The sequence below is a fragment of the Neohortaea acidophila genome (assembly GCF_010093505.1).
Source record: "Neohortaea acidophila strain CBS 113389 unplaced genomic scaffold BDY17scaffold_2, whole genome shotgun sequence".
NCBI lineage: Eukaryota > Fungi > Ascomycota > Dothideomycetes > Mycosphaerellales > Teratosphaeriaceae > Neohortaea > Neohortaea acidophila.
Genome location: NW_022985511.1, coordinates 1407106 through 1430488, shown reverse-complemented (window position 1 = coordinate 1430488; position 23383 = coordinate 1407106). Strand labels below are relative to the sequence as shown.

Sequence of the window (23383 nt, the reverse complement as noted above, 5' to 3'; positions counted from 1 at the left end):
TCCGCTTCCCGCCATGTGCTGAAGCTGGGGCACACCCCCACATTGGTCTGTCCCTCTCTTGGTCCACTAAGTTACCTTTATCCTCCTTACCATTGCACCACCTCCAATCAACCTCGTCTCGCCGGAAGCTTAGGAATTGTTCACAACATGGCGGAAGAGATCAAGAAGCCAGCGAACAACGACGACGGCGTTGACAAGTCGCCCATCAGCCCGCTGGAAAGACGCAACAGTCTCGAAAAGCACCTCCAAGTACGCCCTTGCTCCGCCCTCCCACTACTCAGACAGCTAACATGGCATCCGCGCAGACCCGTCCTGAACACCAAGACCTCAAGAATCGCCACATCCTCCTCGACACCACCGCCGCCCCCGCCCTGCAGGCCCGCGCGGCCGAGCTGGAGCGGCAACGCATCACCGACAACCTGAAGAAGGGCCTGTCTAAGCGGCCGGAGAAGGATGAATTGGTGAACAAGAATATCCTCGGCGACAGCCGGGCGGCGCCGGCGCTGCACGAGAAGCAGAGGGAGTTGGAGCGGACGATGCGCAAGGACAGCTTGGAGAAGGCTGTTGCTTCGCGGCCGGGGAGGGATGATTTGGTGGGGAGGGGGGTGTTGAAGGAGGGAGAGACGGAGGAGCCTGTGGCTGAGGAGAACAAGTGAGGGCAGGAATGAGGCAAAAGGCGTTGATCTGGGTATAATTGAAGCCTGAATGGCCTTTTCAAGCACTTTCACTTCGGCTGCAAAGCGTAGCTCTGCACCGGATACAGATCCGCAGGCATCCCCTTCTGCACTTCGGTCTTCACGAGCCTCAATCCCGCCTCCTCGAACAATGCCCGGAACTTGGCGTCTGTCCGCGTAACACTGCTGTCCGTCTCGTCAAACACATCCTCCCCACTCGTGCTCAGATTCTCCTTCACCACAATCCATCCCCCAACACTCAGCACGCCCGGCAATCGCTTCAGATACGCCACGAGCTGTGCATCCGTCAATTGCCCCACACACCACTGATTCCAGATTAAATCATATTCTGTGCCGCCCTCTTTCCGCGGCCTCCAGTCCTCCAAGCCAATGTTGTACACCTCTCCCACGCCCTCTTGCCCTTTCACCACATCTGTGAACTGCACCACCGGCTCGACAATATCCACCTTCTCCGCAACCTTGACCAATAGTCCCGTCGTGATCCTCCCAATCCCGGCTCCGCAATCGACCGCCCGCCGTAGTTTTCGTGGCGGTGCAGGCAGAGAGCTTTGCGCATTGCCGCCGCGCCGCAGTTTGGCGAGGAAGTTGTTGCTTCCTTGCAAATCGACGCGCGAGACTTCCGGGTAGCCGCCTAGGACGCCGTTGACTGTGGGCTCGGTGGAGGACCAGTAGGCCAGCGCGGCGCTGTGGTTGATTTGCGAGTCTGGTGCTGTGGAAGTTGTGGTGCCATTGCTTGGCTGGTCGTTCTTCGCGTGTCGGCCCATCAGTCGAGGCTTCTTGTGCGATTGGAGCTCTTCGTTTGCTGGTTCTTCGGTGGAGATCGTGCGTTTGGGCGAGGTGGACATGATTTGTCTCGACGAGTGGTGTGGGAGGGAAGGAAGGCATCGGAGGGAAGGTGCGGTGGTGATCGGCATTCACTTTTTTTTGTGGAGATGGTGCATCTGGGCAGTCCCGCGGCGAAGTACACGTGAGGGCAATATGACCTCTACGTCCACGCACGGTGATCATGCTTGATGGTTTATCTTTCATTGATCCATACTATACGTAGTAGACGCGCAAGAGGTGCTCCTCTAACTATGCGGCGCGCAGTCACGGTCGCTGCCTACGAGGCACATCCCGGATACATTCAAGACGCCGCCGCGCCACCCATTGACCCATCCCCGCTGGCGCTGCGGCCATCACCAGCATCGAGAATCCGCCTCAACTTCTCCTGCCGTTCTCGTTCCGCTCGACCTGCCTCTCCCTACTCCTTGCTTGAAGGAACTGAAAGTTAGCCTGAAGGCTGCTGAGCTCTCGCGGTTGCAACTCTGATGGCGAAGGGCCAGTATCAGGTTGACGAGCACAGATCTTTTTGTACAAGCGGTCTTCCGCCTTTGGGGGGTCGCCAGCATGTAGCTCAAGCATATGTATGTGAGAAATGCCGTCCCCTATCTCGCGATGGTGCCGCACAACTTTACCAAAGGTCTGAAGGCTGGCTTGCTTCGCAATTGCGTCGTCGAAATCTTCTTGCATCCACGACAGCCAGTTGCCAAACGTCACTTGGTATTCTTTGGCCCGCGAAAAGTTGGTGCACATCTGCTTGGAATCCTTCGTGGGACCAATGGATAACGGCTTGTCCTCCCGGCTGGCAACCCAGGAGAGCAAGACGATGTTGCGATCGGTGCTCTGGGCCGCTTCCGATGTTCTCACATCAATCGTCTGACCCGCGTTGTCGTGGGCAGTGTTGACTCCCTTTTCGGCCAGCTTCGTGCGAATCAGCGCGACTTGCCCACTGTACGGCGATATGACCATGATATCTCCGGGTTCGACTCTACGCCCAGGCCCGTCATCATTGATATGGCCAGGAGGATCGAGTTTGAGCAGCCACTGAATGTGATCGACGATCAACGTTGCTTCAGCCTTGTTGCAAAGAGAGCGTGAGTTATGATAGTAGCTTTCGAAGGCATCAGGTCCAGGCCTTCCCTCAACGTCCACGGCAAGGCGAAGGCGACCGTTCCAGAATTCTCCCAAGCCTCTCAGACCTGCCTCGATGGTAATCGCCAAGGGGGACTTGATGGCCAGTGAGGGGTCATCAATGAGCCTGCCCTGATACCAGATATCGCTGACCATGCGGGCGTGAACATCTCTCATTCTGTGCTGCGTGGTAAATGCGATCTTTTCACCTAAGGCGAAATCTTCCCCATGCCGCAGCTGCTCGTTCAGCCACATGCGGAGGTCCCTGGAAATTTCGTTCCGATGAAGTTTGATTGAGTCTGGTGCGACGTCCTGCAGATTGTCGCCAGCCAGAATGATATGCAGCAGCGACTCCTTGAATGATGCCATAGGAGTCACGGCGTCAAGCAACGTTGCCGAGGCCAGTTCATCGAAGAGCAGGATGGACGGGCGGAAGAAGTCTGTCAGCGTCGGGTGCGCGGCGGCGCTGCTCTTGCAGAAGATAATGTCGCACTTTTGCAGGAAGCGCTCGTCCCATAGCGTTTCTTGGTCCTCGAGCTCACCCCGGAGCCTGCTTTGCTCCCATGCGGTAGCTATCCTGCTCCTGAGTCTCTTCTTCTGCTCGAGATAGGGTCTGGCCTCCAGGCTCCATGCGTGAGACGAGTCGTTTCTGATAGCTCGAATGAAGTCCGCGCGGGCATTCTGGAAGTAGTACGGCGCCAGATCTTCATCCTCGTTGTTGACGCCCTTGGAAGCCTCAAACACGTCCCACAGCACATCTTCGGCCGTCTCTCCAGACTCCAGTACTTCCTCTGCAAGCTGAGCTCTCGCACGTACCACTCTTGACAATGCGTTGGGATACTTTGGAGCACTTCTGACCTGTGCTGCCTTGAACCGACAAACGGTGAGCTCGTCTTGCTTGTTGATCTTGCCCAGAAAGATGCGCATCATACTGTCGACGGCCGCGTCTGACGGAGCGCATGCAATTACAGGACGACGTTTGATCTTGCCCATGCAGCCCATCTTCATGTGTCCGAGAATTATTGCAAGCGATGATGTCGTCTTGCCGCTGCCTGCAGGACCCCATTGCGTCAAGGCGCCAGAAGGTGATGTCAAAGACATCTTTGCGGCTTCATTCTGCTGCTCGTTGAGCACAAATCTCTCCAGTGCTTGTCTGTAGACAGATTGTGCTTCGTAATTGTCCTCGATCTCCTTGAAGAGGGCACTGGGTTCGGTGACAGTCGATGGTGTATTGAAGAACAAGGCTGGCAGATCCACTCCTCTGATGCGCTTGAGCCCCGAGCCAAGTTCCGCAACGGCGGCGGCTTGCTGGTCGCAAGCGGTGCCATCACTCACCAACTCGACATCGATGTGATAGACACCGACCACCGGGAGTTCCATCTCCCTTCTGAGCCCCGGGACCTCCTTCTTTCCCTTAAACACAAGGTGACAGCACATTTCAGCCCCTCGGCCAAAGAGGTCCTCTTGCACCGTTCCAGCCAGTTGTATTCCCGCAAACGGTGCGTCGATGATGGTGATGATGACTTTTGTATGCAACGCAGCGCGAATGGATCCTCGTTGGTTGAAGACCTTTCCACGGCGCTTCTCGATTCCAAATTCGGCCCAGTACGTGGGTGGCTTCGTAGAGATTCGGATGACACTGGCTCTGAAATCGCCAAGCTTCATGTCCATCTGCGCTCTCAGCGAGAACTGAGCAAATTCGCGATGACGGTCGATGGCCATGCGAGCTGCGACTGCCCGTCTTCCTGCAGTTGATTAGTATATCGAGACCCGAGAAGCAGCGAAGCTGGTAGTTACCCTTGATCGGCCTTCTCATCGCCGCAGGCGCCTCATCCTCAGACTCAGGGGGAATAACAAGTTCCGGGAGGCTAAGCCCGTCCACTCCTATCCCCAGATTCTCCAGATAGTCCATCGTGGTGTGAAAGGTCGGCAGAGATGAACAAGGCGCTGAAGCAGCAGTGGTAAAGCGAAAGAGGTTCGGTGGAGAGGCTCTAAGGTAGAGGTGGCGTAGGAAGGCAGCAGGTCTACACTCGAGACAGTGGGAGGGGCGCAGCCAAGAACAAAGGAACGAAAACGAACGACGATACAGCATGCGCAAGATGCGAACAGAACGATGGGGAAGACGGAAGAAGGAAAGCGAAACTAACTTTGCAAGAAAAACGAGCACAGACAGTGAATGCGCCAAGCCAGGCCGTGAAGCGGTCATGAAGCCTTCGTCGGCGCCTGATTGTTCACGATCACATGTCCCAGGCTGGAGACTGCATGCTTCTTTGCTCGCTGAGCCGACTGTTTGTGTTAACTTCGGGGAGCACGAATCGACAAGTGCATTTCGCCATCATTCACGTTCTTCCGCTTGGTTCTAGGCAGGCTTGATCAGTGCAATTTTCGTCAATCAAGAGTCGAAGAGTGCTAGCCAGGGGGAAAAGCTGCACAAAGAGATAACGCCGCGGCAGCGTGCAGCGAACGCAAAATGACCATTCTGCCCGGCATAGAGTAACGCCATGAGCCACATCGGCTTCACACAACACATGCCAACGTCAAGAAGCCAGTATTCCGGAGTGACAGTCCTCAAGCCAGCGTAACGCGGAGGAGATGAAGTGAAGTCGGAATTTCCCAAAAACGCTCCGCTAAAGCCAGCATCTCCGCAAATCGGCTGGCAATCTCGTCTCATCAAGCGATGCTGAATAAGATCTCATCTCCTCGGGCAACCTCTCTTGATCGAGTCAGGAATTAGTAAGGCATGCAGCAGCGACAGTCGCGGTCTTTCTTTCGCGTAGGCCGGAGATCGGGCCAGGACCTTTCGTCTTTCAGAGGGATAATTGACATCCGGGGTAAGGTTGCCGTGGCCCCTCCCTCTCCCCTCACTCGGGCTACGTTCGATGACGCCCGGGGAATGGCCGTACATCGGCGCGCTTGGCTTCGAACGAGTAACCAAGGTTATACACACAGCATCTCATAGTCTCTCGTACAGTTCCTTACGCATTTGCTTCTTCGTTTTCCTTTCCTTCCTAACATCTCCAGCCCAACATGAATTTCGGCCCCGATGCCTCGAAAGAGGACATGCTCCAGGAAGACCCTACGATACAACTCAATGGCATCGCAGACGAGGCCAATGGCAGCACCCCGAACCCTCCTGAGCGCTACGGCCAGCCTCTCCCCAAAGAATGGATACCGCTCTATAGAAAGCCCATGCGCACGCCCACACGCCGTCTGCGAGTAGTCTGTATAGGCGGCGGCATCTCGGCCATGAACCTTGCCTATAAAATCTACCACGAGCACCTCCTCATCGACAAGGATGTGGTCAGCGATTTTAATATCTTTGAAGCTCACGAAGAAATGGGAGGGACCTGGCTTGTGAACAAGTTAAGAAACACATGGACTGGCACACTACAAACGCTCATAATTTCGTGCAGATACCCTGGTGTAGCCTGCGACGTTCCCGCACATATCTACACGTTTCCCTTCGAACCGAATCCCGATTGGAGTGCTTACTACGCCTCGGGGGAGGAGATTTGGCACTATTTCAAGAGGACCGTGCACAAATACCAGCTGGCGCGGGGACTGAAGCTGGGACATCGCGTTCAAAAGGCGGAGTTTGACGAAGAGTCGGGCAAGTGGAAGCTGGAGGTGAAGAACAAGGACGGGGTCATACACGACGAGTGTGACGTGCTGGTCTCCGCCGTGGGGTTCTTATCACACTGGCGGTGGCCGGACATTGACGGGCTGCACTCGTTCAAAGGCCGGCTGATGCACTCTGCAGTGTGGGAGAAGGACTTTGACTGGAAGGGACAGAGAGTAGCGGTCATAGGGAATGGCTCATCGGGCATCCAGATCCTGCCCAAGATGGTGGGAAGCGCAAAGCACGTCACCAACTTCATTCGACGGCCCACGTACATCACGCCTGGACTGGGAAGCGGCATCATCGATGGCAAAGAGCAATATATCTACAGCGAGGAGGAGAAGCGCAATTTCCGCGAACACCCCGAGCAATTGAAGGAGTACCGCAAGAAGATCCAAGCGGGGAGCAATCGCGCCTTTGACATGTTTTGCAAGAACTCGCATGCGCAGGATGTCGCTCGACAATCCACGGCCGATCAGATGCGGGAGAAGTTGGGAGGGGATGAGGAGTTGGCGAAGAAGCTGACGCCGGAATACGAAGTGGGTTGTCGAAGAGCCACGCCGGGTCCGGGATACCTTGAAGCATTCACCAGAGACGACTGCAGTCTTGTCACCGAGTCCATCAAGGCGATCGAGAAGACGGGGATCCGGACGGCGGATGGGAAGCTGCATGAATTTGATGCGATTGTTTGCGCCACGGGCTTCAATGTGTCACATCGGCCACCGTGGCCGTTAATAGGAAGAGGAGGCTTGACGTTGTCGGACGCGTGGGCGGAAGAGCCGTATTCGTACTTGTCTTTGTGTGCTTCCCGCTTTCCCAATTTCTTCAGTGAGTTTCTTCTCTCTCAACGGATTGTTGAATGTGCTGACATCTACCTCCTGCAGTGTTCTCTGGACGTAAGTATCACCCTTGCCCGCTCATGCTTTACAGACAATCTGACAATGTAATTTTAGCAAACGCCCCCGTCGGCCACGGCAGTCTCATGGCCGGACTCGGCTGGAGCGCAGAGTACATGACAAGCTGGATCCGCAAGATGGCAGAGGAGGATATCAAGTTCATCGATGTGAAGCCCGAAGTACTAGACGAGTTCAACGCCTACGCCGACGAGATTATGCAGACACTGGTGTGGAGCGGCGGCTGCCAGAGCTGGTATAAGAATAATCGAACAGACGGCAAAGTCACGGCCGTATGGGCTGGCAGCGTTCTCGGGTACTGGGCGATGATCAACCAGATCCGGCCGGAGGATTTTGAAATCCGGTATAGGACTAAGAATCGATTTAGGTGGGTGATTGTCGATTGGAGAACAGGGAAGATTGTGATGTGCTGACGGGATGCTACAGATTCATGGGCAATGGGCGAACGCAGATGGAGTACGATCCGAATGCCGATCTTGCGTTTTATCTGAAGAAGTGAGGTGTATGGCTGGGCAGATGGATTCGAACCGCACGTCGAAGACGACTGAAGTCACTAAAAGAGGCCGCCGAACAGGTTCGGGGCCGTTTGAGAATGCACGATGTGAGGCTCTCGCGGAGCAGACGATCAAGCCGATGTTCGAAGCTGTAATGGATTAAGACAGTCGCATTGATGAATGAACATTCCAGCTCTCAGTAACGAATTGTCAAGACTCATCCTGCTGCACGTCTCGCCAGCATCGTATTGTTGGATGCTGTTTCGAGGGAGGTCGGGTGCGGTAGGCGCCGCGCCACGTGTGAGGCCTGAGAGTCCAGTCCGTGCCGCCACGTTGCTTAAGTCAGCAGCTTCTTTGAACTTCACGGAGACGCGACTTGAGAGCGCGGCCTATAATGCAATCATGCCATTCCCGAAACGACTGCTGCGATGAGTTCTGCTAAATCATCGCCGCCTCCCGAGCAGGGCAGTTTCATATGGACCCGCCGCCTCATTTTATTCGCGTTCTGGGGCGTGGTGGTGGTGCTTGGTCTTCCGCATTGGCTATGGACCACCTCCATTCATCGGTCCCAGCTGCCGCTGGAGTCTATGAACAACTGGGCGGATGGCAAGGTACGTGGTTTGAAGCGCGATCAATATGGCCTTGCTAAATGTGGCGTCTCCAGGTCTGCCGACTCCAGTACCCCATCCATGTCAAATTACGATACGAAGACGCGGGGTTCGACGAGACGAATGCACTTGCCGCGGAGACGCAGCATGTTCTCAATGCATTGAACCAACTGCCCCTCTACCAATTCCACATCACCGGAGATCTGGCCAACGCCTCTTCCGAGCAAGCGCTGCTTCCATCACATGTGCGAGATACACTCGCTTCGCGAGAGAACTCATTGATCGTCAACATCCAAAATGACAAGAAGATCAAAACGCCCCAGGCTGCTCTGAAATCTTTGATCCCGGTCCTGGATGTCCGACATAACCCAGCCAGGACTGGTGACTCTCTGACGGCATTCCTGGCCCGCGAGATCTCAAAGGTCTTTTCTCACGAGCAGAATTACATGCATCACCTTTTGCAGGAAACTCCATTCGAAAGCAAGGAGTACGTGAACCGCTTCTCGCCGGAAGTCAAGGCTGGCCTTGATGCGCGAACCACCCGAGCGTTCAAATACGCCTCCACCTATCATCTTACCTTTTCCCTCTTCGTCGCCTCCAGTTCTCCCTCTGCTTGGAATATACAGCAGGCACTAGAGGATGGCATCTACCCTCTGATTGAACGCCTGTCACCAGTGAACCGTTTCACCATCGATACCCAGATTCAACTGTACGCCTCCTTCTCACCATCCATTGCCGGGCCGCAATACAATCCGATCACGCGGGAGTGGCAATTGCAAAGACCCGATCTGAGCGGCTTCATCAATGCAGCGGAATGGCCATTGAGTCCCAGCATAGGATCGGGACCAACGATCAACTTCGTCCTTTACGTCCCGTCCAAACACCAAAGTCCACTTGTCCTAGCAGAAACTGGTGGCCAAAGCTGGATTGTTCCTCAATGGGGCGGAGTCCAAATCTTCAATCCCGCCGACAAGCAAGTAGACCAACTCACTGCAGAGGACCTTCGACCGGCCATGCTCACGTTCGCAGACCAGCTCTCCACCCTGGTCGGCTTACCACCCTCGCCCTCCTCATTGTCTCTCCGCATCTCCGGCCTCACACGAGAGCGCACGACATCCCTCATCCTCTCCGCTTCTTCCACGCTCGGCGCGCTTTCGAGACTCACCTTGAAGCTTACTAGTATTGCCATTCCCGATTCTGTGGCCAAATCCGTATCCGAGACTATTCATCGACTCGACCAAGCTTGTCAGCACATGCAAGATGGACGATACCTCAGCGCATTAGAGAACGCGCGCACGGCGGAGGAAGAAGCGGAGAAGGCGTTCTTTGAACCGTCGATGGTGGGCCAGGTCTATTTCCCGGAGGAGCACAAGGTTGCGGTCTATGTTCCTCTGCTCGGTCCGATGGCTGTGCCGTTGGTACTTTCGGCGATTAAAGAGCTGAAGAAGTTACGGGAGAGGAAGGTCAAGGTGGCGTGAGGAGTTTTGAGACTGGTCGTATTACAGTGATGTATCTCCGCGTAGCACTTTAATTGCGCTCCTGCCGCAAGCTTGTCCACATCTTCTTCAACGAAAATGGGTGTAGATCCGTCAGGCAGACGTCAGAAAGTGAGACACTCCGTGCTTATCATCGCTTTCTTTTGACGCTTGAGGCCCAGTCAGCTCTGCTTAAGCCACTTCTGGAAGTGTCTCGGTTCCGTTCGCAACCAGCCTGCGGAGCCTGCCTCTCTGTCCGCTGCGTGAGGCCATTTAAACCTCGAGCCGTTTCGTAAGCGCCATCCTTCAGCACCATCCCAATGGAAGGCAGCAATTCAATGCGTCAGCACCTTATAAATCTCTCCACTATAAACGGCCTACACACAATTACCAATTATGCCATGGCAGAAGACTTCTCTGCCGCCGATTCCCATCACTCCATCACTCCAGCTCGTAGCATAGTGAAAGATGGCCGACACACTCCACGCCCTCTCAGTCGCCATAGTCGGCGGCGGAGTAGGCGGTCTCACCGCAGCAATAACCCTCCGTCAACAAGGCCATAACATCACCGTCATCGAGCAGAAGCAGCAGTACCTCGATTCCAATGGCGGCGGAGGGCTGAGCATATCGTTCAATGCCATCCGCTGTCTACTTCGGCTGGGCATCGATGAGGAGTTGAAGCAGATCGCTGATGAAGCCACGGAATGGCTTGTCCAGAGACACTCGGATGGGGTCGAAAAGTCGAGGACAAAGGTGGAGAAGTGGTTGGTTTTGTCTACTGCCTCACGGATGATGGACTGACCGCCGCTCAGGAGGATCTTCGTGCACCGGACCGATTTACTGCGTGTACTGCACCGACGGGCGGCCCAACTGGGCGTACAATTTATGTTCGGCCAGTCTTTCCAGTCGCTGCAGGAAGTTGAGCACGGTGTCAAAGTTCAAATCAGCAACGGCGAGATCGTCGACGCCGATGTGCTTCTCGGAGCTGATGGTGCGTCTTCCACCCTCCTGTTGAGCTGTGGTGATCTCACCGCGATGCAGGCATCAACTCCAAAGTCCGGCCGGCCATCCCCGGCAATCGAGACATTCCCCCCGAGCTGACCGGGCACCGCACATTCCTGGTCGACGTGCCCAAGCAGAAGATGGACCAGCATCCCGACACCGCCGAACTCTACAGCCTGCCCGCTTTTCAGAGCTGGATTGGGGGACAAAGGGCAATCATCGGATGGACGATGCGCGGCCGGGAATCGTATCACTTCCAGATGAACGACCATAGGGTCGGAAATGGTGAATACCGCGGGACCAACGACGGCTCGACGGAGCGCTTTGTGTCGCGCGTTGCCGACATGCCTGCTTTCCGTGAGAGCTGGAAAGACTACGAGCCGACGGTACGGCAGATGCTGGACGCTGTCGAGTCTTGCACCGAATGGAAGATTGCCGAGCTGCCCGAGCATGTGGCATGGAGCGATGCGAGCGGGAGGGTGATTTTGATTGGCGATGCAGCGCATGCGTTCGCGCCGTGAGTATGCGATGATGAGGACGAAGGAGCACAATGCTGACGGCCAGCAGGTTCGCGGGACAAGGAGCTTGCATGGCCCTCGAAGACGCCACCGTGCTCTCGGCGATGATTTCCCGGATGAAGCCTCCCTACGACTGGCCAGCAGTGGCACAAGCGTACGCGCGCATGCGGCAGCCGCGCATTCACCTCATCCGGGAGAATATCCGCGCCATTATTGCCATATGCTGCCAGCCGGCAGACGACGTACCTGGTCCCGGATCGGCCCCTACCATGCCGCATCTGTTGAAGGATGAATTTGAGGTGGTTCAGAATTATGATGCGTTTGAAGAGGTGAGCCGTTCCCGTGCTCCTCTCTCGCTGCGTACGGCACTGATCACAACATAGGCTCTGAAGGTCTGGGATACATTGAGATTGAATGGGGAGAGGAATTAGATAGTAGTCGAGTGGGAGAAGAAGCTTCATTTCTGTCATCATCATCATCATCATCATCATCATCATCATGCGATCTCGTGATCGTCATGCTCAAAACGCTACATACAAAGAAGGAGGCCGCCATTGGGAAAGCGAGAGACGTGCAGACTTCGCTGTGCAAGCGAGCAAATGCTTCAGAATCACCAGTAGCAGCACCAACGCACCAAGTAGCATCCCGAAGGAGCACCCAGTAGCAGAAGGCACGCACCAGATAGACCCATCCACACTCGCTCGCAATGCCAGGTCTGATCAGTCAGCGTTCTCAACAGTCCCGCCGGCACGATGGATCTGCACCATCCGCTTCTGACGAGCGTGGCGCAACTTCTGATTCTTGCTCAGCCCCTCTGAGCTCCTCTCCATGATCTCATCGGCGTGCGTGATGGCGTACTGCCAATCACGCGCCTTCTCCATGCCCCTCTGGGCCTGCTTCCGGCTCTTCTTGGCAGGAGCGCCGGCCTCGCCGGCTGCATCCTTGTCGTCGTCGTCGTCGGTGGGGACGGCGAGAGCCGCCGGTGTGGCAAGCACTGGGGACTCTGCCGGGGCGGCGACAGAAGGGGAGGCGGCGGCGGGCTGGCTGATCTCTTCGGCCGGAGCCGAAAGAGCGGGCGACGGGAGGAGGAGTTCCGCCGCGGCATCACTGGCGGAGCCGCGAACGGGACAGGGCGAGGCGGGCGGCGAGGGCGAGCGGCGAGCAGGAGACGGCAAGCCGCGAGAAACCGGGATCTCGACCGAGAGGATGAGGGAGAGCTCGGTCCCGTGACCGATCTCGGCGCGGGCGGGGTCGCTGGTGGTGGTGGTGGTGATGGGGGTGCGAGGCCCGGCGAGAAGGAGGGACGGCAGAGAGGCGGCACGCGGCCTGGCGGCGGGGGAGGCACCCAGGTCGGAGGAAGACGAGGAGGAGTGCTCGAGAGGGCACGTCTCCGCGGCGCGGCCCCACGCGTATCCCAGGAAGAAGAAGAGGACGAAGGCGAAGAGGAGGATGATGATGTTGAGCAGTGCCATCTGCTCAACGGCTGGGCCGTTGCCGGTCTGGACGCCTTCCAGCAAGGAGACGGGCGGCGGAGGGTCGATGGTGCGAGGCACCCAGATGCGGAGGACGCGGAGAAAGGGCACGTCGTCCTCGTCCGCGATTGGCGCGAACAGATTGATCATGATGGCCATGATGAAGGCCGGGAAGCTGCCACGGTACGTGGGGATACACATTTTTGCCGCGGTTTGTTCGGAATTTGATTGATTCCGGCGGGATTGGTCCTTCTCTTGGCGAGAAGAGGGCAAGAAGCTGTGGTGGAGGTGGTGGTGGTGGTGGAAGAGAGTGCTTGCTTGCGAAGAGAGGATGAGGAAGAGCAGGAAGAAATTTTGCAAAGTGCGAGAAATCAGGGGGTTTAAGTAGACGAAATGAGGTGGCTGGGAGTCACGTTTTTTGCAAGGAACGGTTGTTGCCGGTGACACAAACTCACCTCACTTCAAACGCAGCACCAAAAAAAGACGTCGCTTGGTGCAGGAGGTGAAATTGGATCGCCGATCTATCGAATCTACTTTGCCCGCGCCATAGCACCCGTGTCCTGAGTTCATATCAGTGAGAGATCGACAATAGCAAAGGGCAAGTGAAGTGGAAGTGAGCCTCACCAAAAACACCTGATACACATCCATTTTTAGCTCTCCATCCTCCTTGGCGAAGTGAGCCTTTGCTCCCCAGCTCATGGACACCTTGCGGTCGTCTTTGAGCACGAAATCCACATCGCCATGCAGCATAACGTCGTCTGCGCCGGCGCCAAAGGCGTAGACTTGCAGCGGCCGGTGTGAGCGCTTCGCCACCTTCTCCCACATGCCGTGGCGGAACTTGAGAATCTCTGAAACTCACGTCAGCCTTCATTTGTACTCAGGCTTGATACCACTGACCAGCTCGCCCATTGGACTCCGCCGGACCCATAATCAACTTGGCATCTTTCGTAAACAGCTGTGCGTACTTGTCGTGCGCGTCGGGAGTATCAGAGACGGCATAGAAGCGCTCGAAATACTCTACAATCTCCGGCCGCACTTGTCCATCTGGAGGCACGGAAGCGGTGTACTGGCTCATTGTGGTCGATTAAAGGCGTGTGCTATGCAGATACGTGGATCAGATACTCAATTGATTGGATGATGTGCAAGAATAAATTGCTTTGTTCGTCTGTTTGTTGGACAACGATGGAGAGGTGATGAAGTGACGTTGAAGCCACATGCTTGGCTGCGCTGGGCCGAATTGCCGAATTCGGCGTTTGCTGCTCCTCCGCCATCCATCAGGCTGCGACGACATACCAACCATTCACAGCGCATAAAGTGAATATTCAAGAGAAAAACAATTCAGTACTGAACGCTACCAAGGCATCGCTTGAAGACGGATATATAAAAGAAGAAGGGAACCCGCAATGCCCCGGTCGCCCAAAACGCTATCAAACCCTGGCGAAATACAAAAGGAATGCTAAGCTATCGTGCATTCTTCCAATTGCAAACCACAAACATAGAAGCCTTGTCCATGCCCTTCACATGACCACGCAACAAGCGCAGCCTCCCTTCTTCTGCTGCTGCGCTTCTTGCTTTTCATCCAGCTCCGGGACTCGCAAGCTTTGCGTCGGCATTGTTGCGGCCGGTGGCGGAGTGGCCTTGTGTATCGACGGTGGTGCGGATATTTTTGGCGTGAGTTTCAACCCTCCTCTCGTGCTGGGACGAGGACTGGGAGGGGGCATGTCTGGATCAATACTCGAGGCGAGCGGCCACGCATCTGCAGCATTGCTCGCATTCGGATCGACTGTAAGAGGCGGAGGCCGCATCTTCGCCGACGGCGGCATGGGCAGTTCCTTGTCCGTGAGGAGGTTGAGGTCGCGGTCGTAGACTGTCCCGCTCTTGCCTTCCTTTTCCCACTGCTCCTGCATCATGCGTTTGGCGTGGGTGGGAAGCATCTGTTGATCGGGGGGCAGACGAGGATCCGGCTTGTACATGCTGTCTATCCACGGCGGATCGCCTTCTGGTGTGTACTGATGGCTCGTCGACGGCCGTCCAGTCTTCTGCGCCGACCCCGCCCGGGAGCCCGGACGATGGCTTGCCGGTGTAGAGGGTTTGCGAGCTGAACCAGGACGGTCGACTCCGTTGAACGCTGATCCTTTCCGCACGCCGGACTTTGGAGGCGTTTTCATCGGCATGCGAGCCTTTGTCGGCGAGCCCTCGCCGGAGGATATTTTGTTGGAGTTGTCGGAAGTGGACGGTTCTTCATCCAGTAACACTTGGCTGCCAATACTACTGGTCCTCGCTCTTCGTGCATACTGCATTTCGTCCCAATTCCCACTGCTCATGCTCCCATGTCTGCTGCGCGGGAGGGGAGAGTCGCGTTCCACAACCGTCGAAGGCATGGGTACGGGACCCGCTTTGGAGATGGGTATTCGTGATGTGCTCGGCCGTGGCATTTGTATTGCCGCCAGGTTCCTTTCCGCCGCAATCTCTTCTGGCGTTCGAAACTCCGTGTCGATGTCTGGATCAAATTCCTGCTCTCCTCTTGCTGCTTGCTGAGTGCCTTCGCACCCATCTTGGCTCGCAATGCGCCCGCCGTTGGGAAGTGGCTCATGCAGCGAATCTTCACTCATCGGCTTGCGTGATCGAGAGGCCGACCGACTCGATCTTCTGCTCGCACCAGGGTCCGCACTCATAGAGCGTCTCGAGGGTCTGACAATAATGCCCGCCGCCTCCATCTCCTGGATCTCAATCTGCGCAAGCTTGTCCCGATGAATCCACGCCGAGTCATCCGCGTGGTCACCCTGCCCCGCCTTCCCGTTGTCGACGAGGGTATTTCGAGATCGTTTGCGACTCGTGGACAGGTTGTTCGCTTTCATAGACACCCTCCGATGCTTCACCTCCTCCGAGTCGGACATGATGTTGTGCAAGTCGCTGGGCGAGCGTCGAGCGGCCTTTGTATCGCGATATGCAGTGTGTAGCCTCTCTTGCGAGCCATTGGTATCACTTCGCTGCTTGGATAGCAGAGGCCGTCGGGCATTTCCGGTGGTCTCCTCGAGCGGCTGCTGACTCCATTGTGCAGCGGGCTTGGCCATTGCCATGTCTCAGTCGTCGAGGCAGTCGAGGGTATGGCGGGGAGGTGGAGTGGACGAGCGGCATGCATGAGCCGGTGCCTGCCTCTGGCAGAATGGCCTCAGTGACACAGCATGAACCGGGATGTGTGTCGGTCTGTCTCGGCGGGCTTCCCAGTTGCCCAGTTTCACCGCTGCTTCTCTTGCTTGAATCCCTGCCGCCTCTTCCACTTTCTCTTCTCACTGATGTCAAGGATAAGGCAAGCAATGTCGACGTCTGCCTTTCTCGTCTCCCAATGCCATGCACACGCGTGAAGGTTGGACGTGCGGCCAACGTGGAAACAGGGATCAGATCGCCGGAGATGCCTCACTGCTGGAGCTGCCGCAATTGGTCAATGCATCGGGCAATTTCCATGACAGGGGCATCAACGGCCGTGGCTTTTCGTGACTGCGCTACTGGTACGTCCACGGCTAGACATGCCTGCAAATACGTTCACACGACTTATCGACAGAGGGGCTGTACTTGAATGTCCATCAATCAATCAATCCATCAACCGCCATACGCCGGCAACGTGGTAAGCTACCGCAAGAAGGTTCAAGGAACGATGGACGTGTGTCGGGATTGGCCTCCCCAGACGGGCGCTAGCGGATGTTGTTTTTGGCGGAAGCAACTGGCGGATGTCCAATTCTCCGAGACAGGCACACATTCTTGAGGGAGTCTTTAGATTCGTTCGGTCTACTCAATAACCTCGCCCCCAGCTCTCGTCTGATGTAGGATACTCCATACGCCACGCTGAATGTCAAACTCATTCCGAACATGAACAACAAGCCTGCTCTACTACAGCAGCTCCTCGCATGTCCAGTCTTCGTACCTGTCGCGCAAGTTAGCATGAGGTCCCTGAAGCAACAATACAGTCCAACAAACCATCCGTCGGGCAGATATCGCCGCACCACCAGCGGTATCTTCTTCTCTCGAAGCTCCTTGATGGCAATCTGCAGCGGGTCTGTCTCGCCCTCGACATCCACCAGCACCGGTGCATTCATGCTGCAAACACCATCAGTCATGTCCGTGTGTCCCACAATATCCAGCTTGCACCCACCTGATCTGTAATGCGCGCGTCCCCAGCACTCTTGCTCGCTCATACTTGGTCATGTACGGCGTGGTGGTGCGCTTGTCGTTGGCAATCCGCTTGCTCTTGATGCCCTTTACGGTATTCAGCTCGCGCGCAGCCGCCTGTTGCGCATCCACTTCCCCGCTGGCGACGATGTTATTGCCGCCATGGTGGTAGTCGGTTGAGTCGAGTTGGTTCTGGCGTTCCGCGTTGACTGGGCCATCGGCGTCCACGTCCATCCCGCCGTTCACGTAGGCGTCCGCATCTTCAATGTACTCTTCCTCCTCGATCAAGTTGTCGGCGTGCTCCCTGTAGTCATACGATGGTTAGTGGCACGGTCTCTTGCCAGTGCGCTGGCCTCGTTCCACGTGGGATGCACTCACTCCCCCATGCCATAGTCCCCCATATCGTCATCCCCACCGCCATAGTCGGACATTTTTGCTGAGTGACTTGCTGTTCGCAGGTGATGGGAGGCTCTGCAATTCTCGCTCGCTCTTGGACCGCTGATTCACTTCCAACTCATGTGTGGTCACACAAAAGAGAGGGTGGTCGGCTGGAGGAACATTTATTTTGCTGCAGATCCGCGCTCGGCAACAGCCGAAACTCTAATCGTCGTGCCTGCCGCCTTTTTTTGGCCGCCAAGTTTTCGACGTCTGCCCAAGATCATATCTGCTTTCTACAACCTGTCGGCGATGTGACAGCGACCGAGTCTGCTTACGACGAAGCCGTCATGGACGTCCATGGGAAGAAGCGGCCCCTGGATGGGCATATGCCTGCGACAGCGGCACTGCCCATGCTCAAGAAGGCCCGTTTCGAACTGCCCGACTCCTTCAATGATGAGAGCACTCCTTCTTCCGCCATGACGCCCGCCTCACCAACTACCACCACGTCCAATGACCACGAGTCCTTCGCTGCCACTTCCGTCACCTCCACATCGTCAAAGAAGCGGCCCAAGGTATACATCTGCGATTATGAGAACTGCGATAAAGCCTTCGATCGTCCGGTGCGGCTCGAAGCCCACAAACGCACCCACACCAACGACCGCCCCTTTGTCTGCCAGGAGCCAGGCTGCACGAAGAGCTTCTTCAAATCCGAACACCTCAAGGCTCATCTGCAAAACAACCACAGCAGCGAAGCGAGTTACATTTGCACCTACGTCATCAGCACAAACGATGAAGGCGAAGACTTTGAGTGTGGCAGGGCATTCACCACCTCCACCCGGCTCAAGAGACATGCGGCGACTCATGAAAAAGCCGAAGAGCTGAAATGCCAGGCAATCGGCTGTGGACAGGTGTTTCGCAAGATGGAAACGCTGCAGAGACATATCAAGAAGGACCATCTGGGCGAAAAGGCGTACAGATGTGAGAAGCTGGTGTACGATGAGGCCTCTGGACTTGAAGAAGAGTGCGGCGAGACTTTCATCTCCGTTGGGCAGCTCAACTCGCACGAGAATCGAGAACACAACCGCATGAAGCACTTTTGCTCCATTTGCAGTCCGCCAGACGACCTCTCATTGTCACCCGTGGCGTTCGCGACCTACCACGAGTATCAAGCGCATCTAAAGACCGTCCATCCACCAACATGTACCGTCTGCCAGCAAGCATGTCCCTCGAATCGTGCACTGGCCGCGCACATGGAAATCGAGCATTCCTCCCTGGCCTCACGCAAAGAGAAATTCAAATGCACCTGGCCGGGCTGCGACCGCGGCTTCACCCGCAAGGGCAATCTCAACGTCCACATCCAAAGCACGCATGTAAAGCAGAGAAAGTTTGTATGCGGGCAGTTCGACTTGAGCAGCAGCGACAAATGCCCCGGCTGGGAGAACGAAGCGGGCTGCGGCATGGCGTGTACCAGCAAAGCGACGCTGGAGAGCCATGTCAGGACGCAACACCTGGGTCTGGAGTCGACGAATACATCACGAAAGAAGAGCAGACAGATGAAGAAGGAGTTGAAATCTTCGTCTCTTATGGACGTCGACGAGCCGGCTGAGCTGGATGACACGGACGATCCAGGAGCAACGGCTCTTGGCTTGCTCACTGGCCACAACTATGCCGACACGCGTCCCATCGCATGCTGGTCGTCTTCCTGTCCCATGCGCTTCAAACTCAATTACGCCCTTGCGCAGCACATGGAGCTCTCGCATGGATGGAACGTCGATGACATTAACGATCGCCTGGCGGAGGAAGAGGCTCTCGGTGGCGGACAGTTCTGGATCGGCGGAATGGATGAGAGTGCTGGGGCTATGGGGCCGGAGGAGGAAGAGCTGCTTCGTACCTCCTTGTCGCAGGCTTTGAGACTGCAACCCGAGAATGAACTTGCTGGTGTGTCGCAGATGGATTCTACCCGTCAGGCAGATACTCCCGGGTGGCCCGCGGAAGATTCGGATGAAATGGCTGCGATTGACCCCATGCTGGCCATGATGTGATATGAAAAGTGCTCAAGCGGCGTATGATGGGTGGTGATGGAGAAAGATGCTCACATGTTTTATAACGGAAGATACCCCATCAGCGAGCGAATGATCATTGCGTTTCATACGATAGAGAAATACGACCAACGCCACAAACTCCACCGCTAAGTAGCAACGACCCCTCCATTCTATACCCGTGCCGATGCCACTCAACGATCGACTTCCATATCCTCCTCCACATCTCCACTCCGCAGCAATCTCTGGCTCCTCCTGATCTTCGTCTGCCCCTTCACCTTCTGCACCACCTTGTCCGCCAGCGCCTCCTCCTCGCCCAGTACCTCCACGTCCATCGCCTCCTTCTCCAACCCCTCGGCCTCCACAAGCGCCTCGCGCACCTGATCGCGATACTGCGGCGGAAGCAAATGCTGATTCTCCTCCACCAACTTCCGATCCGCCTCGAGCTCCCTCTTCCGCTGCCCCCGCATCCTCTCCCGATAGAACTGCCTCTCCCTCTTGCCCCTAATCTCGCCAATGCGCTCCATAGCCGCGACGGTCTTGGCGACGAGCTCGCGGTTGTAGCGCACGGGGACGTTGCGGCGCTGCGCAAAGGCGAGCGTCGAGTCGACGGTCATTTCCTTGCCGTGCGCGCGGCGGAAGGCTTTCGTCCAGCCGAGTTTGCGCGGGTTGCGCTTCATTTTGAAGTTGGTGTGGCATTTGCTGCGGCAGAAGCGGAAGGCTTTGGCGTCGTTGCGCACAAAGGTGATGCCTTTGCTGGGGTAGACGGGGCGGGAGCAGAAGTAGCACGTTTCGACCCTGGGGATTGAATTATTAGTCGTGATGGCGAGGAGTGAGAGTGATGGTCTGGTTTACCTCATGTTGGGCAGCTACTCTTCTTTTGGGTGTAGTTGGTGGTGTAGCAAGAGAAGTGTCTGTCGTCTAGAAATTCTACGGATCTGCAAGTGGGAGGAAAAAGTTGGGTGGTCCGTGCACCGAGGCAGTTGCGGCGAAAGATTCAAACCTCCGAGATGGCCTTGAGACCTCTGAGATACACTCTTTGCTGTACATCTTCCACTTCAACCTCTCCTCCCCTCATCCTCCTCAAGTCCGACTGTCGTCAGGCGCAGTCGGCAAGACGTACATGGTGGCGACCGTACTTGCAGTCGGTGTAGGCGTGGCGGCCGCGGCCTTTTTCGTGCGTGCCACTCCCCTCCACGATCGCGAAGCAAGATGAGACGACGAAGACTAATACAACGACAGGGTCGCGCCGGCCTCGTCGCCCTCCGAAAGTACCGTGGCGGGACAAACGCCCTCGGCCGAGCATTTTACAAAGGCGGCTTCGAAAAGACGATGAACAGGCGAGAGGCGGCGCTCATCTTGGAGACTTCGTACGTGGAAGAAACTCCCTCTCAAGGGCAGCATGATGGCTACAAGAGCAGAAGGACTGACACAACTGGGCGGCGTGTAGTGAACGAGGCGTGACGAAAGACATGATCCGCAAGAAGCATCGGGCGCTGATGATCAAGAACCATCCCGATCGTGGAGGAAGTCCGTATCTTGCTTCGAAGATCAACGAGGCCAAGGAGTTTCTGGAGAAGGGAGCTACGTGAGGCGTTTCATGGAGGGAGAATCGCGAAGCTGCTTGTCGAGTTGAAAGTGGCATGCTCACTGCTGGTTAGCGACGGCGTTTGGTGGTGTTGTTTCGATCCCTGGGTGTACAACGTCACCACTCCTCCTGCATATAGATCTGGGCCATCGTGCCGTATGACTTATGCGCATTCTACTCTCCCTTGGAGTACACGAAAGGGAACCTGTGTAGAAGATCCATCATGCCTGGTCAGACAGCCTTCCCGATCAGGCAAACACTCCACGCCAGCCAAACCTTGTCCTGCTGCCAGCTGGTCCAACTGTCTTGTCATATCCCCCGTACATATCCATTCTGCATTCCCCTCTGACCATGTCCTGCATCTACAAAATCAACCTCCCCATTTGAGTTCGTCATTCAACTCTTTTCCCCACGAACGCACATCCGACAGTGACGTGCGACGAATCGCACAACTGGGAGCGGATCCCGGAAACTGCCTCATTACCTCTCATCCACCCAACCCTCGCGACCTTGATGGTCCCGCATTGCGCCACAGAGCATTGATTACCGCAGGAATCGTTGAACGACCTCCAGGTCGGGAAGTGCGTCATGGTTCAACTCTCTAACTTCACCTTTGCCCTTTCCCTCTTGCAATCCGGCAACGACTTCATGCAACGCCTCGGTCTAGTCTCTCAGAAGTCCGTCACCCTTATCCATCTGCCTGCTGCCTGTCAAAGCTGACCGCCAACAGTCTCTCGTCATCCGCCAACACCACCACAGCCATGGCCTACACCCTCCCCTCACTGGGCTACAGCTACGACGCCCTGGAGCCCGACTTCGACGCCCGGACCATGGAAATCCACCACTCGCGCCACCACCAAACCTACGTCAACAACCTCAACGCCGCGCTCAAAGACCACGAGCTCAGCAGTCTCAGCATCGATGACCTCGTCACGCAGCTCGACAAGGTGCCCGCCGACAAGAAAGTCGCCGTGCGCAACCAGGGAGGCGGCCACGCGAACCACTCCTTCTTCTGGAAGAATCTCAAGCACGGCACCACGCTTTCGGGCGACTTGGAGACCGCCATCAAGACTGCGTTCGGCAGCGTTGACGCCTTCAAAGCGGAGTTCGAAAAGGCTGCCACGAGCGTCTTTGGCTCCGGCTGGGCGTGGTTGGTGCTGCAGAATGGGCAGTTGAAGGTGGTCAAGACGTCCAATCAGGATAGTCCGTTGATGGGCGAGGCCATTTCCGGCGCCAGTGGATATCCCATCATCGGCCTGGATGTCTGGGAGCATGCGTATTATCTGAAGTATCAGAACAAGCGGCCCGATTACATCAAGGCGTTTTGGAACGTGGTCAATTGGGATTATGCGAGTGAGCGCTTTAGCCAGGCGAAGTGATGGCGCTTCGAAGAAGGCTCTCACAGCAGTGTCGATAGCCTGTGAGCATAGTTACCGCTTCCAGTTCACGTCTTCGTTTTGCCAAAGATTTTCGACCCGACTTTCGACTCCTTCAGCACGTCTCGAAATGTAAGGCTGATGCGAGTGGTGCGCTCGTTACGTCCAGCAGACGCCGTAATCGACTCCCGATCGCCCAGCAGCATCCAGTTAGCCACTGTTGTTTCGTCCAGATCGACATCTTCCTTCACCTCCGCAATGCCGTGTAAAGTGTCGGTATAGGCCGAGCCCGTAGTGATGAGCAGCGATCTCGGCTCCTGCAGAATGCGCCAGGCCTGTCGTTCGTCTTTCTCGCGCTCGTTCCGCGTCTTCTCCACTACGTCAAGCACAATGCTCCCGCCTAGACTCACAGTCGCCACGACGGGATGATACGCGGCGCCGTCTTCATGTGGCATGATTCCTTGGCCGGGCTCGTACTCGTTGATCAAGCAGTGGTTAATGCCGTGTGGAGCGGTGGCGAGAAGACCCAGGGCCTCGATGCGTTCCACTGCGGGCTTCGCCAGCCAGGTCGGAAGTCCAGCTGATGCGACCAGGACGTTGGATGCGGTTAGTCGTGCTGGAAGTGCTTGGAGTCGACGATGCGAGAGGGAGATCCAGCGGTTTGCGGGAATCTGAGGGTCACGGAGTCAATGACATGTTCTGTCGATTGGTGATTGAGAGTGCTCGTCGCACCTTGGATAGTATGAAGGCCTCTTCCTCCGCTGAGATGAAGTCGGGGATGTAGTACATCGATGCTGGAGCATCTTTGATGCGGTGCCCTTCCAGCGATGATGTCGCCACGCCAGTTTCAGCCATGATCATCTAAACCCTCCAAGGTCGTGCGGAGGCACTACATCATTCACATAGATGGAGTTGAAATGGATAGAAACACAGCACCGGATGAACATGAAGTCCTCCCAATTTGGCCCGTGCACCAAGCCTTCCACCTCCTCCCTCCACATAACCTCTCGCCTCACTTCCCACTCCACCGCAAGGTAGACATCACCATGGCACCCAAAGGCAAAGCCAGCGGCAAAACCAAAGAC

The 23383-nt window shown here is 56.1% G+C and overlaps 15 protein-coding genes across 15 annotated transcripts; 7 read left to right on the top strand and 8 right to left on the bottom strand.

Moving 5' to 3' along the window:
• Positions 1 to 147: 147 nt before the first annotated feature.
• On the top strand, positions 148 to 656 carry BDY17DRAFT_321362 (uncharacterized protein; the record flags this gene model as incomplete). Its single annotated transcript, XM_033736611.1, has 2 exons — positions 148 to 249; positions 306 to 656. The coding sequence occupies 2 exons, from the start codon at positions 148 to 150 to the stop codon at positions 654 to 656; spliced, it is 453 nt and encodes a 150-aa protein (XP_033593151.1).
• A 68-nt stretch (positions 657 to 724) lies between these two features.
• Positions 725 to 1459, bottom strand: BDY17DRAFT_245185 (alpha-N-methyltransferase NTM1; the record flags this gene model as incomplete). The annotated part of the gene is made up of 1 exon (XM_033730608.1): positions 725 to 1459. One exon carries the CDS (start codon positions 1457 to 1459, stop codon positions 725 to 727), a length of 735 nt encoding a protein of 244 aa, XP_033593150.1.
• A 436-nt stretch (positions 1460 to 1895) lies between these two features.
• On the bottom strand, positions 1896 to 4560 carry BDY17DRAFT_321360 (P-loop containing nucleoside triphosphate hydrolase protein; the record flags this gene model as incomplete). The annotated part of the gene is made up of 2 exons (XM_033736610.1): positions 1896 to 4393; positions 4446 to 4560. 2 exons carry the CDS (start codon positions 4558 to 4560, stop codon positions 1896 to 1898), a joined length of 2613 nt encoding a protein of 870 aa, XP_033593149.1.
• A 1031-nt stretch (positions 4561 to 5591) lies between these two features.
• Positions 5592 to 7924, top strand: BDY17DRAFT_291731 (uncharacterized protein). Its single transcript, XM_033732710.1, has 5 exons — positions 5592 to 6010; positions 6062 to 7095; positions 7152 to 7163; positions 7221 to 7548; positions 7608 to 7924. Exons 1-5 carry the CDS (start codon positions 5676 to 5678, stop codon positions 7678 to 7680), a joined length of 1782 nt encoding a protein of 593 aa, XP_033593148.1. The 5' UTR covers positions 5592 to 5675; the 3' UTR covers positions 7681 to 7924.
• Positions 7925 to 8103: 179 nt separating this feature from the next.
• On the top strand, positions 8104 to 9761 carry BDY17DRAFT_315322 (phosphatidylinositol-glycan biosynthesis class S protein; the record flags this gene model as incomplete). Its single annotated transcript, XM_033735900.1, has 2 exons — positions 8104 to 8286; positions 8340 to 9761. 2 exons carry the CDS (start codon positions 8104 to 8106, stop codon positions 9759 to 9761), a joined length of 1605 nt encoding a protein of 534 aa, XP_033593147.1.
• A 284-nt stretch (positions 9762 to 10045) lies between these two features.
• Positions 10046 to 11778, top strand: BDY17DRAFT_291727 (uncharacterized protein). Its single transcript, XM_033732709.1, has 5 exons — positions 10046 to 10522; positions 10571 to 10749; positions 10800 to 11277; positions 11328 to 11607; positions 11662 to 11778. Exons 1-5 carry the CDS (start codon positions 10227 to 10229, stop codon positions 11707 to 11709), a joined length of 1281 nt encoding a protein of 426 aa, XP_033593146.1. The 5' UTR covers positions 10046 to 10226; the 3' UTR covers positions 11710 to 11778.
• Positions 11779 to 11872: 94 nt separating this feature from the next.
• Positions 11873 to 13071, bottom strand: BDY17DRAFT_331947 (uncharacterized protein; the record flags this gene model as incomplete). The annotated part of the gene is made up of 1 exon (XM_033737892.1): positions 11873 to 13071. A coding segment is annotated over one exon (1074 nt), but the record flags the coding sequence as incomplete, so codon positions are not given.
• Positions 13072 to 13179: 108 nt separating this feature from the next.
• On the bottom strand, positions 13180 to 13923 carry BDY17DRAFT_291722 (uncharacterized protein). Its single transcript, XM_033732708.1, has 3 exons — positions 13648 to 13923; positions 13375 to 13598; positions 13180 to 13310 (listed from the first exon to the last, which is right to left on the bottom strand). Exons 1-3 carry the CDS (start codon positions 13823 to 13825, stop codon positions 13281 to 13283), a joined length of 432 nt encoding a protein of 143 aa, XP_033593144.1. The 5' UTR covers positions 13826 to 13923; the 3' UTR covers positions 13180 to 13280.
• Positions 13924 to 14066: 143 nt separating this feature from the next.
• BDY17DRAFT_81735 (uncharacterized protein) lies at positions 14067 to 16234 on the bottom strand. The gene has a single exon (XM_033738738.1). The coding sequence runs from the start codon at positions 15828 to 15830 to the stop codon at positions 14268 to 14270; it is 1563 nt and encodes a 520-aa protein (XP_033593143.1). The 5' UTR covers positions 15831 to 16234; the 3' UTR covers positions 14067 to 14267.
• Positions 16235 to 16638: 404 nt separating this feature from the next.
• Positions 16639 to 17151, bottom strand: BDY17DRAFT_246124 (RNA polymerase, subunit omega/K/RPB6; the record flags this gene model as incomplete). Its single annotated transcript, XM_033730701.1, has 3 exons — positions 16639 to 16672; positions 16726 to 16845; positions 16901 to 17151. 3 exons carry the CDS (start codon positions 17149 to 17151, stop codon positions 16639 to 16641), a joined length of 405 nt encoding a protein of 134 aa, XP_033593142.1.
• Positions 17152 to 17846: 695 nt separating this feature from the next.
• On the top strand, positions 17847 to 19145 carry BDY17DRAFT_239292 (uncharacterized protein; the record flags this gene model as incomplete). Its single annotated transcript, XM_033730342.1, has 1 exon — positions 17847 to 19145. A coding segment is annotated over one exon (1299 nt), but the record flags the coding sequence as incomplete, so codon positions are not given.
• Positions 19146 to 19528: 383 nt separating this feature from the next.
• Positions 19529 to 20194, bottom strand: BDY17DRAFT_321351 (60S ribosomal protein L24b; the record flags this gene model as incomplete). The annotated part of the gene is made up of 2 exons (XM_033736609.1): positions 19529 to 20132; positions 20190 to 20194. The coding sequence occupies 2 exons, from the start codon at positions 20192 to 20194 to the stop codon at positions 19529 to 19531; spliced, it is 609 nt and encodes a 202-aa protein (XP_033593140.1).
• A 173-nt stretch (positions 20195 to 20367) lies between these two features.
• On the top strand, positions 20368 to 21276 carry BDY17DRAFT_291712 (uncharacterized protein). The gene is made up of 3 exons (XM_033732707.1): positions 20368 to 20511; positions 20577 to 20704; positions 20785 to 21276. The coding sequence occupies exons 1-3, from the start codon at positions 20458 to 20460 to the stop codon at positions 20924 to 20926; spliced, it is 324 nt and encodes a 107-aa protein (XP_033593139.1). The 5' UTR covers positions 20368 to 20457; the 3' UTR covers positions 20927 to 21276.
• A 407-nt stretch (positions 21277 to 21683) lies between these two features.
• Positions 21684 to 22301, top strand: BDY17DRAFT_246336 (manganese superoxide dismutase; the record flags this gene model as incomplete). The annotated part of the gene is made up of 1 exon (XM_033730717.1): positions 21684 to 22301. One exon carries the CDS (start codon positions 21684 to 21686, stop codon positions 22299 to 22301), a length of 618 nt encoding a protein of 205 aa, XP_033593138.1.
• A 32-nt stretch (positions 22302 to 22333) lies between these two features.
• On the bottom strand, positions 22334 to 23236 carry BDY17DRAFT_81404 (uncharacterized protein). The gene is made up of 2 exons (XM_033738736.1): positions 23031 to 23236; positions 22334 to 22969 (listed from the first exon to the last, which is right to left on the bottom strand). The coding sequence occupies exons 1-2, from the start codon at positions 23157 to 23159 to the stop codon at positions 22367 to 22369; spliced, it is 732 nt and encodes a 243-aa protein (XP_033593137.1). The 5' UTR covers positions 23160 to 23236; the 3' UTR covers positions 22334 to 22366.
• Positions 23237 to 23383: the final 147 nt, after the last annotated feature.